The sequence below is a fragment of the Dasypus novemcinctus genome, chromosome 10 (genome assembly GCF_030445035.2).
Source record: "Dasypus novemcinctus isolate mDasNov1 chromosome 10, mDasNov1.1.hap2, whole genome shotgun sequence".
NCBI classification, from domain to species: Eukaryota; Metazoa; Chordata; class Mammalia; order Cingulata; family Dasypodidae; genus Dasypus; species Dasypus novemcinctus.
In genome coordinates, this window is record NC_080682.1 from 104,006,174 (window position 1) to 104,018,586 (window position 12,413).

The window sequence follows — 12,413 nt, forward strand, 5'->3', positions numbered from 1 at the left end:
GTGTGGGGAGTGGGGCATATAGGAATCCCCTATATTTTTTAATATAGCATTTTATGTATCTCTGTATCTTTTAAAAATAAATAAAAAATTTATTTAAAAAAAGATTATTTGGGAGATGAGCAGGTGCTGGACATAAACAAGAATTTCACATTACTGGGCATGAGGGGCATGTGGGGCTGGAGGACTTGAGGCAGTGGAGGATGGAGGTAGGGTCTAAGCAGGGTTCACCTGCAGAAGATATCCTTCCTACAAGGCCTTCAAAAGCACTGCCTCCTAAGTATCCAAGTGGCTTCAGCTTCCATAGGTGAGTGAACTGCCTGGGTGACCAGAGAAGGGGCCTGCAGACCCTCAGTGCCTGGTGGCTACTGCCCCATGTCAGAGCTGCAGAGACTGGACTGGGGTGTTTCCTCTGCAGCCCTGCTCCTGCTCCTGTCTTTCTTCAACTTTTCCTCTGTTTCTAGGAGTGTGGAGAAATAAAGATAACTCAAATGAGGGGGGAAAAAAAAAAAAACAGGAAGACCAGTTAAGGGTAATTTAAATAATCTCAGAAAGAGTGATAATGACCTGAGTATAAGGGCAGGAGAGATGAGGAACAGGCGTCTAATTTGAGAAATGTAGAGGTTAAAAAAAAAAAAGATTGGACAAGACTGGATATAGAAAGCAAAGGAGAAATGGGGTCAATGATGACTTAAATTTCTGAGTTGAGGGAACAGATGGATGGTGGTACCAACACAAGTTGATAAAAGGAAAAAGGGGTTACAGGAAAAAGATGTGAGGCATTTTCAGAAGAAAGCAGGACAAACTAATCTGAGCTCAGGAGGAAGGTTTGCTACAGAGTTAGAGTTTATGAATGACCAACCAACGAGACGCAGCTGAAGCTAAGGAAAAAGAGAACGGGTCAAGATTGGGCCCTTAGGTAACACCAACTTTTAATGAATTATGGAGGAAGAAAGGCCTGAAAGGGAACTAAGATTCAGGAAGACCCAGAAAGGAAGAAGGAAAAACAAATGGAAAATAAACAGAAAAATTATGGTAGTGTTAGTGAAAACCAAGGAAAGAGAAAACTGTAAGATGGAGGAGTCAGAACTGTCAAATGATACAGAGGTGTCTAATTAGCATGAGGACTATAAAGGGTCCAATGGATTTACAAAAAGGAGATTCCTAGTAATTAAGATGGGAAGAATTAATACGAATTCTCCTTGGAGGCTCTTCTTCAATCATAGGTGAGAAAGAAATCCAGTGACTGATAGGTCTTTTCTGAACAGAGATCAATTTATTTTTATTTATTTTATTTATTTTATTTATTTTTTTTGAACAGAGATCAATTTAAACACCAGAGAGGATGAACAACCCCCACTCCAAAAAACAAAGAGTATCTACAACTGCAAATGAAACAGTTCCTTCCATCTTCCGCAGACTGAGCCCCCTCTCAATCTGAAGCACAGCAGGCATTACCATCCCAAAATCCTCAAGATTGAGGAATGAACAAACATGAGGCAGGAAGGCAATCATGGACCAAAGCAGACTTATTAGTATTGTAGTAACGGAAATGGAAGATCCTGTAACATTGATATAAAAAGATAGTGCTTACCAGAGGTTCTTAGAGGACAGGGAGGGAAGACTAGGTGGAACAACAGGACATTTTTTAGGGCACTGGAATAGTTTTGCATGATATTGCAAAAACATATTTTGTCAAAACCTATATAATTGTACAGTACAAAACGTAAACTATATTGTAAACTATAGGCCTTGGTTAATAGCAATGCTTTCAACATTTGTTCATCGATTGTAACAAATGTACCACAGTAATGTAAGATGTTATTAATAGGGGAAAATGTGTGTGTGTGTGTGTGTGTGTGTGTGTTGGGGGGGTATATGGGAATCTCATATATTTTTGATGGAACTTTTCTGTAATCTAAAACTTCTTTAAAAATAAATTTTATTAAATGAAAAAAAAATCAAAGGGTTTTTGAGCAATTTCAGGAATCAACATCCATTTTCCAGGACCATCTGAGGTCTTAGTCACTGGGGTACCCAAGATGAGGTCAAGTAGGCCAGAGTAGTGAAAGCACTTGCTTTATAAATCAGGAAATCTGGGTTTAGTCTTCACTTGGCTACACAGTATGACCTTGAGAAAGCAGATCCCTAGTCATTTCATCTAGAAAATAAAGGTGATCTCGCAGGGTTGTTATAAGAAACAAATATCAAGGGGGAAAAACCTACAGAAGTTATTTGCAAAGAACAGATTAAGTACAAATGTCAGTCTTAAAACTTCTACCATGTAACCATTACAAAGGAGGGTGAAGGGTCCAAGGTTTGGGTCACTGCAGAGAATGATTTTCTTTTACTGATATACCAGATTATTCAAGGTATATGCAAGCTATCAGTTTCATTAATTATCAGGTTCTCTAACTGATAAACTGCAGTGTCAAATACAAATCCGCTTCTTAAATTGAGTGTTTATTGTTTTTAATAAAAGATGGTGAAGTCTCTGAACAGACCAAATTTCCTAGCCTTCCTATCTTGAGTTTCATGATTTTGCTGGGATATTTGTAGTGGTTGAACACATGTCTGATGCAGGCTGAAACTAGGAAATTCATTAATGGGCTAGCATAGGAGCAGGGGAAACAAAGACCTGAGCTGGTAAGTGGGCCACCAGAGGACTGGGACTGGCAGGACAGGATGAAACCTTGGTCGTTATTTTGTAGTAGAGAGACAATGAATATACAAACTGCAATAGGGAGACCTAGGTTTCAGACCCAGCTCCAACACTGTTGGCTCAAGTGTTCTTCTCCATCTTATCAACTATAAAATGATGGGTTAGTTTAAGGGGCCATCTGTTTTCACCGTTCAGAATTCTTTTCTAAATGGGTTTTGGAAATGTCATCATGAGGCAATGCTGGCCCTGTTACATTTATTACTTTCAGCTTGTGAAGGATGAATTCCTAATCTTTTTGCACTTAGTGGTTTTTTTGTTTGTTTTTGTAGATGATACCTAGGCCCAGAAAGTTTAATAACTTATTTGACGGCAACAGTTTTTAGGTGATAAAATCAGGCTTATACTCTAAGTCACTAACTCTATATACCATGTTCTTTTCCCTACAGAGGTATATACTCATTGCTGTGCATTATAACAACCATGAACTGAGCACCAACTATGAGAGAGGAATAATGCTAGCAGGCTTTATAAACATTTTCAAGAACCTGCATAACAACCATCTATATAGGTTTCATTAATCCATTTCACAGTTGAAGAAACTGAGATTCTGAAAGGTTAACTTGCCCAAGATCCTACAACTAATTAATAGCAAAGACTAGATTTTTCAGCTCAGCTCTGACAGACTCCAAAACCTGTCCTCTCTCTACTACATATATCAGACCTCTGGGAGATGCCTGGACATTGGTACCATCAGAGCATTTTAATAAAAGAAAGGAAAAGGAAAGGCCATTTAGGCCTTCCCTTCTTGACTACATTCCAATTTTCTAGCAGAGAAACCTACTTGAGGTCTTTCAGAAAAACAAGTTTCCCAGCCTTCAAGAATCCAGGTGAAGGCTATTCAAGTGTTCACTGAACTTACTATCTATGCTTAAGTGTGTTAAAGTATATGCCATATACATTCTCTAAATTCACTTTTCCAAGATGCATAAGGAATTGGTTATAACTATATCACAGGATTGTTACAAGTATAAAAATTGATGATTACTCAAACACTGAGCTCAGTGTTTGGCACACAGTAAGTGCTCAGTAAAAGGTGGTTTATTATATAAAAAGAAGAGAGAGATAAAGGGAGATCTGACAGAATATTGTCAATTGGCTACATGACATTTGCTCACTAGAATACTTATATTGCACAGCTCTATCTTATTTCCCATCTTAGACTTTAGAGAGAATTTCAACTCAGTAGTTTTTCTGACCCCTTGTTCCCTATAGACACCACTGCATTGCTCTAAAACAGAAGACACTTACCATCATGGACCTGACCCTCTCCACTGTGGCTTCTTCTGCCTCTCTCCCTCAACTGATGGCCAGGATCAGGCTTCTAATTTCTCAAAGGGGAGGCTTGCTAGTTCTAGAAACTGGAAAGACAATCCTCTCCCTTAGCTAATCACTGGGGGCAGTAAAAGGAGCAAATATTGTAAGACAGATCAGTTTGCTATAACAGAAAACACGTATACTCTGAAATCATAATGACCTGGGTTCAAATATTCACTTATCTCTTAAAGCTATACATGTTGGCCAAGTCACATAACTTGTGAACAAGTTTATCTTTAAATTGTGAACAGTTTATCTTTAAAAGAGGGTAACTATGAGATTTATGATTAATAAAGATTAAATATAAAGTACCTAGCATGTACTTGATAAATGGTAATTAATATTTTTAACATAATCATTATTGTTGCTAACAATAACAAATGTTTACGGTAATGTACACTGAGTACACGTGGCATTTGTTAACAATTATTTCACTTGAATCTTCTATTTCTAGGAATATGAAAGAAAAGAAAACTTAAAATTCTGCCTACTGCACAAACCCTAGAAAAGCTGGATAAAGTATAACAAGTATCTTGTTCATAAGCAAAGTTGAGATTTTAAGAAACAAAGAGAAATGCCCAGGAGTCAAACAATGAAGAGGAAATTAAAAACCAGGAACACTTTTAACTAGTGAGCTGATGATGGGCTGCTCTGAAGAAGATCTTCAATGTAGGCAATCAAAGCACTTGCTTTTTACAGCACCTGGGGATAGGAGACGAGGCTTTGGGACCTAGAGAGGCCAAGAAGGGACCCCAGAGGAGTCATACTATCAGTTATAAAACAAACAAACAAACCAAAGTAGAGAGAGGAAGCTGGGTTAAAAAAGAAAATGTCTAAGAATTAGAAACCCTGTGTTAAGTCTGAATTTATACTACTTGTGTAGAGTTTATACTACCTGTGTGGTCCTAGAATGTCCAGCAAAGAAATTAACTTGAAACACAATTCCAGGCTGTATTAGTCAGCCAAAGGGGTGCTGATGCAAAATACCAGAAATCTGTTGGCTTTTATAAAGAGTATTTATTTGGGTAGAAGTTTACAGATACCATGCCATAAAACCTAAGTTTCTTTCTTCCCTCATCAAAGTCTATTTGCACATGTTGGAACAAGATAGCTCTCCATGTCAGCCAGGGTTCAGGCTTCTTGGGTTCCTCTCTTCTTAGGGCCTGCTTCTCTTTCCTCTGCATGCTGACTTCCTGAGGCTCCAGCTCAAGACTCCAGCATTAAACTCCAACATCAAAAAACCCCAACTCTGTCTTTTACCGTATCTTTTATCTGTGAGTCTGTCAACACCCTACTGACATGGCCCAATCAAAGCCCTAATCATAATTTAATCATGCCCAGGTACAGACTAGTTTATAAATATAATCCAATATCTATTTTTGGAATTCATAACTATATTAGACTGCTACATAGGCTGATAATAATCCTCAACAGTAGAAACAGAAACAAACATCCCACTCTTTTCGAGTACTATTATTTCATTTAATCTTCACAACTGTCCTATGAAATAGATAGTATTAGTCCAGCTTATAAAATAAATTAGGTTGAGGAAAGTTAACTTGTCAAAAGTCACCCAGCTATTATTACCTGATAGAACTGGGATCTGAACTTGATTGTTGTTCATTCAATTGAAACACATTTATCAAGGCCTATTAGTGCCAAGCAGAGACAGTGTCAGTTCCCTTTCCCATATATCATGCTGCTTAATATTCTTTTCTTTGTGCAAATCAATACATAAATGCAACTGTTTTCCTCCTCCTCAAGCTTAGCAACTCAGTAAGAATTAAGGTGGCCAGAATCAGAGCAAACAGGAAACCAAAGCCCCACAGGATTCCCCTGGCTTCTTCCCTCTGCCACAGCAGCTCAGCTCCCTCTGGCAAATGAACTTAGGGGGAAAACCCTGAAATGGGACATGGTGATAAGCACCAGGCTCTCGGAGCTACTGTGGTATGATAGGGTACTGCCCCATGTGTCCTGGTTAGTGGAATTAATTTTATTGGTATAAATAACACAATATTAGAAGTGCAAACAGAAAAATATTTACTTACAAGGTTAAATAAATGGGCAAGAAAACTACTGTGATAAACACAAACATGAAATTATAAATTATAGATGACAGCTGTTATCATGAGGCTCAGCCTCTAATATATTTCTGAATGTTATGTGGATTGCTCAGAATTGAGAAAGTTCTGATTTACAAACATAAACAATTACAAATAGGTAGCAGTTTTATTTTATTTTTAATTAACCTGAATTCTTAAGTTAACTCATTGATCATCTTAAGTGGGGCGGGGGGTGCTTTATAAAAATAGTTTTAAATATTTTTAAAAAAATCAAATCAAATGTTTGGGGTATCTCTGAAGCACTGGGTTCTTGTAGAACACAGTTTGGAAACAATTATACAAGCAGTTCTCTGAGATTCCTCCAGTTCTCAGTCTAATATTCTATACTGCACATGCAGTAAAGTGCAGTTAGGAAGACAAAGTGATATATTCCACAGCTACCACTCGCTGCTAAGGGCCCTCTTCTAAGGCAAAACTCTACTCACCCTCCAATCCTGCCACCATGACCTTAACCTTTTTTTTTTTTTTTTTAAGAAATTATTAATATATTATTAATATAATACTTGGGGATTAATTTGATATATCGACCTAAGGGGCAGGTTACAGACACAACCAGGCTTGTAACTATCATTTTAGAAAAATATGCTTTATATAAGTCAGTCATTTACTATTACTCACTAGAGGTTCATTATCATCTTCCAGGTCCTCAGATTTCATTTTTCTCCTTGGTCTTTATAAATTTCAAATTTCCTTTTGCTAAATGTTACCTAATGTCTTCTTTTTTTTTTTTTTTAATTGACTTTGTAATAATATTACATTAAAAATATATATGTGAGGTCCCATTCAACCCCACCCCCCCCACCCCACCTCTCCCCCCCCCCCCCCAGCAACACTCGTTCCCATCATCATGACACATCCATTGGATTTGGTAAGTACATCTTTGGGCACCTCTGCACCTCATAGTCAATGGTCCACATCATGGCCCATACTCTCCTCCATTCCATCCAGTGGGCCCTGTGAGGATTTACAATGTCCGGTGATTGCCTCTGAAGCACCATCCAGGGCAGCTCCATGTCCCAAAGACGCCTCCACCTCTCATCTCTTCCTGCCTTTCCCCATACCCATCAGCCACCACGTCCACTTTTCCCAATCCAATGCCACCTCTTCTATGTGGACATTGGATTGGTTGTGTCCATTGCACCTCTATGTCAAGAGGAGGCTCAGATTCCACATGGATGCTGGATGCAATCCTCCCACTTTCAGTTGTAATCACTCTAGGCTCCATGGTGTGGTGGTTGTCCTTCTTCAACTCCATCTTAGCTGAGTGTGGTAAGTCCAATAAATCAGATTGTAGGTGCTGGAGTCTGTTGAGGCTCAGGACCTGGCTATCACATTGTCAGTCCAGAGATTCAAATCCCCTAAATATATCTTAAACCCCAACATTAACTGCACCTCCAGCACATTAGCATGAAAGTCTTATGAAGGAAGATCCCATCTGAGTCCAGATTCATCACACATAAACACCATTTCCAAAGAGGGGCCATCTGACCTGGTAGTTAACCCCATCGGCCATGACCATAACTCCCATGGGTCTCTTTAGCCCTCAAAGGAACCAATATCTGGGGGTTGTATCTGCTTTATCTGTCTCTCTGACTCTGCTCAGTTGTGCATGAGGGCAATCCTTCTGCCAGCCTCCAGACTCTTTTTTAGAAACTCGTAGCCATATAAACTCATTTCTCCTTTCCATTTCCCCCTTACTTTAGGTCAAACAGCATTTTAAAGTCATGTTATTTTATGTAGACAGGGATATTCTGCTGATCCGCATTGAATTAACCTTCTTTTTGAGTCTCATTTTCCACTTATTCCCCGTCAACTCTTTACCCCAACTAATCTCAAATGTTGACCAGGTGGTGACTGTACCGTCTTACCTCCATGTGTTTGTTAATACTGTTACCTTCACCTTGGATTTATATAAATCTTTTTGTAGGCTTATTATGTGCCAAGCTCTGTGTTAAACAACTACCCACATTGTTTTCTCATTCACTTCCATCACGAAATATCCTATTTACCTTTATTTATTTTTAAGTAATAATAGTCATTATTGAGCACTTACTTGGTGCCAAATTAGATGCTGAGTGCTTTACATTAGGTCATTTAATCCTACAGCAGCTATAAAGCCTAGTATTATAATACTATTACCCTCATTTTATAGGTAAGAACACTGAAAGCTCTCTTAGGTTAAAAAACTTGCTGGAGATCAAGAAAGGGAGGTGACACTTTATGGAAAGTGCTGCCGGAGCTCCGAGCTGAGTTCTTAAAGAATAAGGTGAAGCTGTCAGGGAATGATAGTATTCCAGAAACAATATGAGTAAAAGCAGAGAAGTAGGAAACAGCTTAGTATGCAGTTCAGGAAAAAGACTACCCTGCAGAGTCAGAAGCACTGGATTCAAATATGTATTTTTATTTTGTGGCCTCTTACTGTGTCTATGGCTTTCTTATTTGTGAAATGGAGATACAAGCTGCACCTGGTAGAACTGTTTTAAGGTTAAAATGAAATAAGGTATGTGAATATCCCTAGCAGAGGGCCAGGCCCATAGTAGCGCCTCAGTAAAAGTTGTGTCCCTCTTTCCCCCTTGTTGATAATGATCTTTAGTCTCAAGAATGTTATTTCCATCACCATTAGATCCCAGATGCACCTACCTTCTCCAAGTTCTCAAGTTTTATCAGGGCTTAGTATACCAATAATTATTCACTAAGTGCTTTGATAATGTCCTCAACTACCATGTCTCAATGTGAGAGCCATTCTCATACCACTTACCTGTGTAGGCCATGTTCTTAGGGTTGCCATAGGGGGCCCCAGGCTGCACGGGGCTGTAAACAGGGTTCATTGTGGAAGATGAAGGATCCTAAAGGAAAAAACAAAGAAAATAGTATTATTATTGATTACTCAATTCTAACTTCAACAACTTCTCTAAAGTTTCCAATTTCTACTAAAACTCACTAGTTTGTTCTTGGCCTTATGCTACATACTTTTCCCATTTTATCAGTGAAGACACTGAAAAGTAAAGAGGTGAAATAATTTGCCTAAGGACAACCCAGGTCTTTAGGCTTTCAGTTCAGTGTTAGTCCCGCTATCCCACAGGTGTGACTCTGCCACTAGTATCCTATGTGCACTGGCTAAGTCACCTGCCCTCTCTGGAATGCAAAATCCTATGGAAAAGAGGGAATATGTTTAGGATCTCTGAGGCCCCTTCTGATTCTAATGAAGCTAGTCCAAGAGCTGGGAAAGGATGTGTTTCCACTGTTCACAGGGGAGTCCAGGGCCTGGTTATGAACACAGGCTTAAGGGAGGAAGAGCAGCAGTGCCTCCCCCATCCCTCACACCTGCAGAGAACAAGAGCCTAGTTACCAAGAGCTTTTTAAAAAGAGGGTTTTATGGCAACTGATTGTTTTAATGCAAGCAAGGAAACAAAGTCAGGATCTCTTTCCAAATTTATTCAAGAGAAAGAAATAAACTTGGAAATTTGTGTGTACTATCACCTGCACAAAGTGTGCTGTCAATTTTCTTCATGAAGCACATTCGCCATTCTGATTAACGGAAAATTTGTCATTAAAGCTCTATTAGTCAGCCAATTTACCTGACCTTGTTTCGGGACACAGAGGCCAACACACGTTTGAAAATGTACCTCCAAGTATATTATTTACAATTCATAAAAATCAAACATGGGAAGCAGATTTGGCTCAACTGATAAAGTGTCCACCTACCATTTACCCTACGGGAGAATCCCTGGGTTCAAACCCAGGGCCTCCTGACTCGTGTGGTGAGCTGGCCCAGGCACAGCGCTGATGTGTGCCAGGAGTGCTGTGCCACGCTGGGGTGTCCCCCGTGTAGGGGAGCCCCATGTGCAAAAAAGTGCACCCTGCAAGGAGAGCCGCCTTGCACAAAAAAAGTGCAGCCTGCCCAGGAGTGGCACCGCACACACAGAGAGCTGACGCAGCAAGATGACGCAACAAAAAGAGACACAGATTCCGGGTGCTGCTGACAAGAATGCAAGCTGACACAGAAGAACACACAGCGAATGGACACAGAGAGCAGAAACGGGGTGGGGGTGGGAGGGATAGAGAGAGAAAAAAAAATTAAACAGTTCCTTTCTAACTAGGCTCACATGACAGATGGGCAGTTTTTTTAGGCCACTGACTTCTCCTGTAGCCTCACACAACAGGAAACAAAACAAATGGTGAAGGCATCCATAATAACAATATGGATGAAACTTGAAAACATTATGCTAAGTGAAAAATGCTAGTCACAAAAAGATTACATATTGTATGATTCCATTTATAAGAAATGTCCAGAATAGGCAAAATTTACAGAGACAGAAAGTAGATTAATGGTTGTCTAGAGTTGGGGGAAAGTTGGGGTGACAGCTAAAGGGTATGGAGTTTCTTTGGGGGATTATGAAAACACTCGAAAATTGATTGTGGTGATGGCTGCACCAATTCTGTGATTATACTAAACCATTTAATTGTAGACTTTTTAAAAGATTTATTTTATTAACGTACCCCCAACCCCCTCATTTGCGGTTGCTGTCTGCTCATCTTCCCCTTAGGAGGTACTGGGAACCCAACCTGGAACCTCTCATGTGGGAGAGTGGCACTCAATGGCTTGAGCCACCTCAGCTCCTTGGTTTGCTGTGTCTCTCATTGTCTTTCCACTTTGTGTCTCTTTGTTGCATCATCTTGTTGCGTCAGCTGATGGAGCATGCCCATCACGTCAGCTCGCCTTCTCCAGGAGGCACTGGGAACTGAACCCAGACATCCCATGTGGTAGATGGAAGCCCAATCACTTGAGCTACATCTGCTTCCCTAATTGTACACTTTAAATGGATGAACTGTACCTCAATAAAGCTGTCAGACAAGCACCCACACACACAAAAAAGACTAGACCTAGGGTTTTCCAGAACACTATATAATGTGCTTTCATTATGCCAGGGATCCCAAAGATGGCTGACCATTAGCATCAGCTGGGAAGTATTTTAAAAATACAAATTCTCATATTGTTTTTTAAGTGGAAACTTCAAACATATACAAAAGTAGGTAGAATTGCTTATGAATCCCCAAGTAATTGTTACTCAGTTTCAACATTAACGCATAACCAATCTTGTTTCATCAGTACCCTCACCCACTGCTACCAATCACTACCTCCATATTATTTTTTTTAAAAGATTTATTTATTTATTTCTCTCCCCTCCCCCCCCACCCCGGTTGTCTGTTCTCTGTGTCTATTTGCTGCGTCCTCTTTGCCCGCTTCTGTTGTTGTCAGCGGCACGGGAATCTGTGTTTCTTTTTGTTGGGTCATTTTGTTGTGTCAGTTCTCCGTGTGTGTGGCACCATTCCTGGGCAGGCTGCACTTTCTTTCGTGCTGGGCGGCTCTCCTTACGGGAGTGGGGCACACTCCTTGTGAGTGGGGCTCCCCTATGCGGGGGACACCCCTGTGTGTCAGGGCACTCCTTGCACGCATCAGCACTGCTTCATGGGCCAGTTCCACACGGGTCAAAGAGGCCTGGGGTTTGAACCGCGGACCTCCCATGTGGTAGACGGACGCCCTAACCACTGGGCCAAGTCCACCGCTCTTGAGGCAAATCCTACACAACATATGTCATTTCCCACACCCTTTACCCCCCCCTTTAAAAAGCATCTCAGATGATACTGAGGCAGCTGATTCACAGACATTTGGGAACCACTACACCGATGGTTCTTTCTTTTTTTTTTAAGATTTACTTTATGTATTTATTTTCCTCACCCCCCTGGTGTTTGCATGTTGTGTCTGCTTGTTGTGCGCTGGTCTTCTTTTCAGAAGGCACTGGGAAACAAACCTGGGAGCTCTGATGTGGAAGGGAGGCACCTAATCACCTGAGCCACCTCCACTTCCTGCTTCATTCTATCTTTCATTGTTTTCCTTGTGTCTCTTATTGTGTCACCTTGTTGAGTCAGCTCACCATTCCTGCCTGTCGCATCAGCTTACTGTCTTGCTTATCTTTTTCAGGAGGCACTGGGCACTGAACCTGCGACCTCCCATGTGGTAGGCAGGAGCTCAATTGCTTGAGCCACATCGGCTTCCCACCAATGGTTTTTTAAGTGTGCCCAATCCCCTCTCCACCCCCCAAGAGCAAAACCAGCATTGTCTAGGAACTTGCTATAAGTGCAGATTACTGGTGTCACCCCAGACCAACTGAAATCAGAAGAACCTCTGGTTGGGCCCACTCTGTGTTGTAACAAGCCTTCCAGGTAATTATGATACAAGCTAAAGTTTGAAAAGG

General features: G+C 40.5%; 1 protein-coding gene across 7 annotated transcripts in view; it reads right to left on the reverse strand.

Annotated features, from left to right (window-relative positions):
* Positions 1-12,413, reverse strand: part of FAM168A (family with sequence similarity 168 member A) — a 224,506-nt gene that overhangs the window by 64,365 nt on the left and 147,728 nt on the right. For all 7 annotated transcript variants that reach the window (XM_058305928.1, XM_058305922.1, XM_058305926.1 and 4 more), the window contains one exon: positions 8,915-9,002. In XM_058305928.1, the coding sequence (XP_058161911.1) occupies positions 8,915-8,984 (70 nt within the window). In that variant the 5' untranslated portion in view covers positions 8,985-9,002. The remainder of the gene's footprint in view (positions 1-8,914; positions 9,003-12,413) is intronic.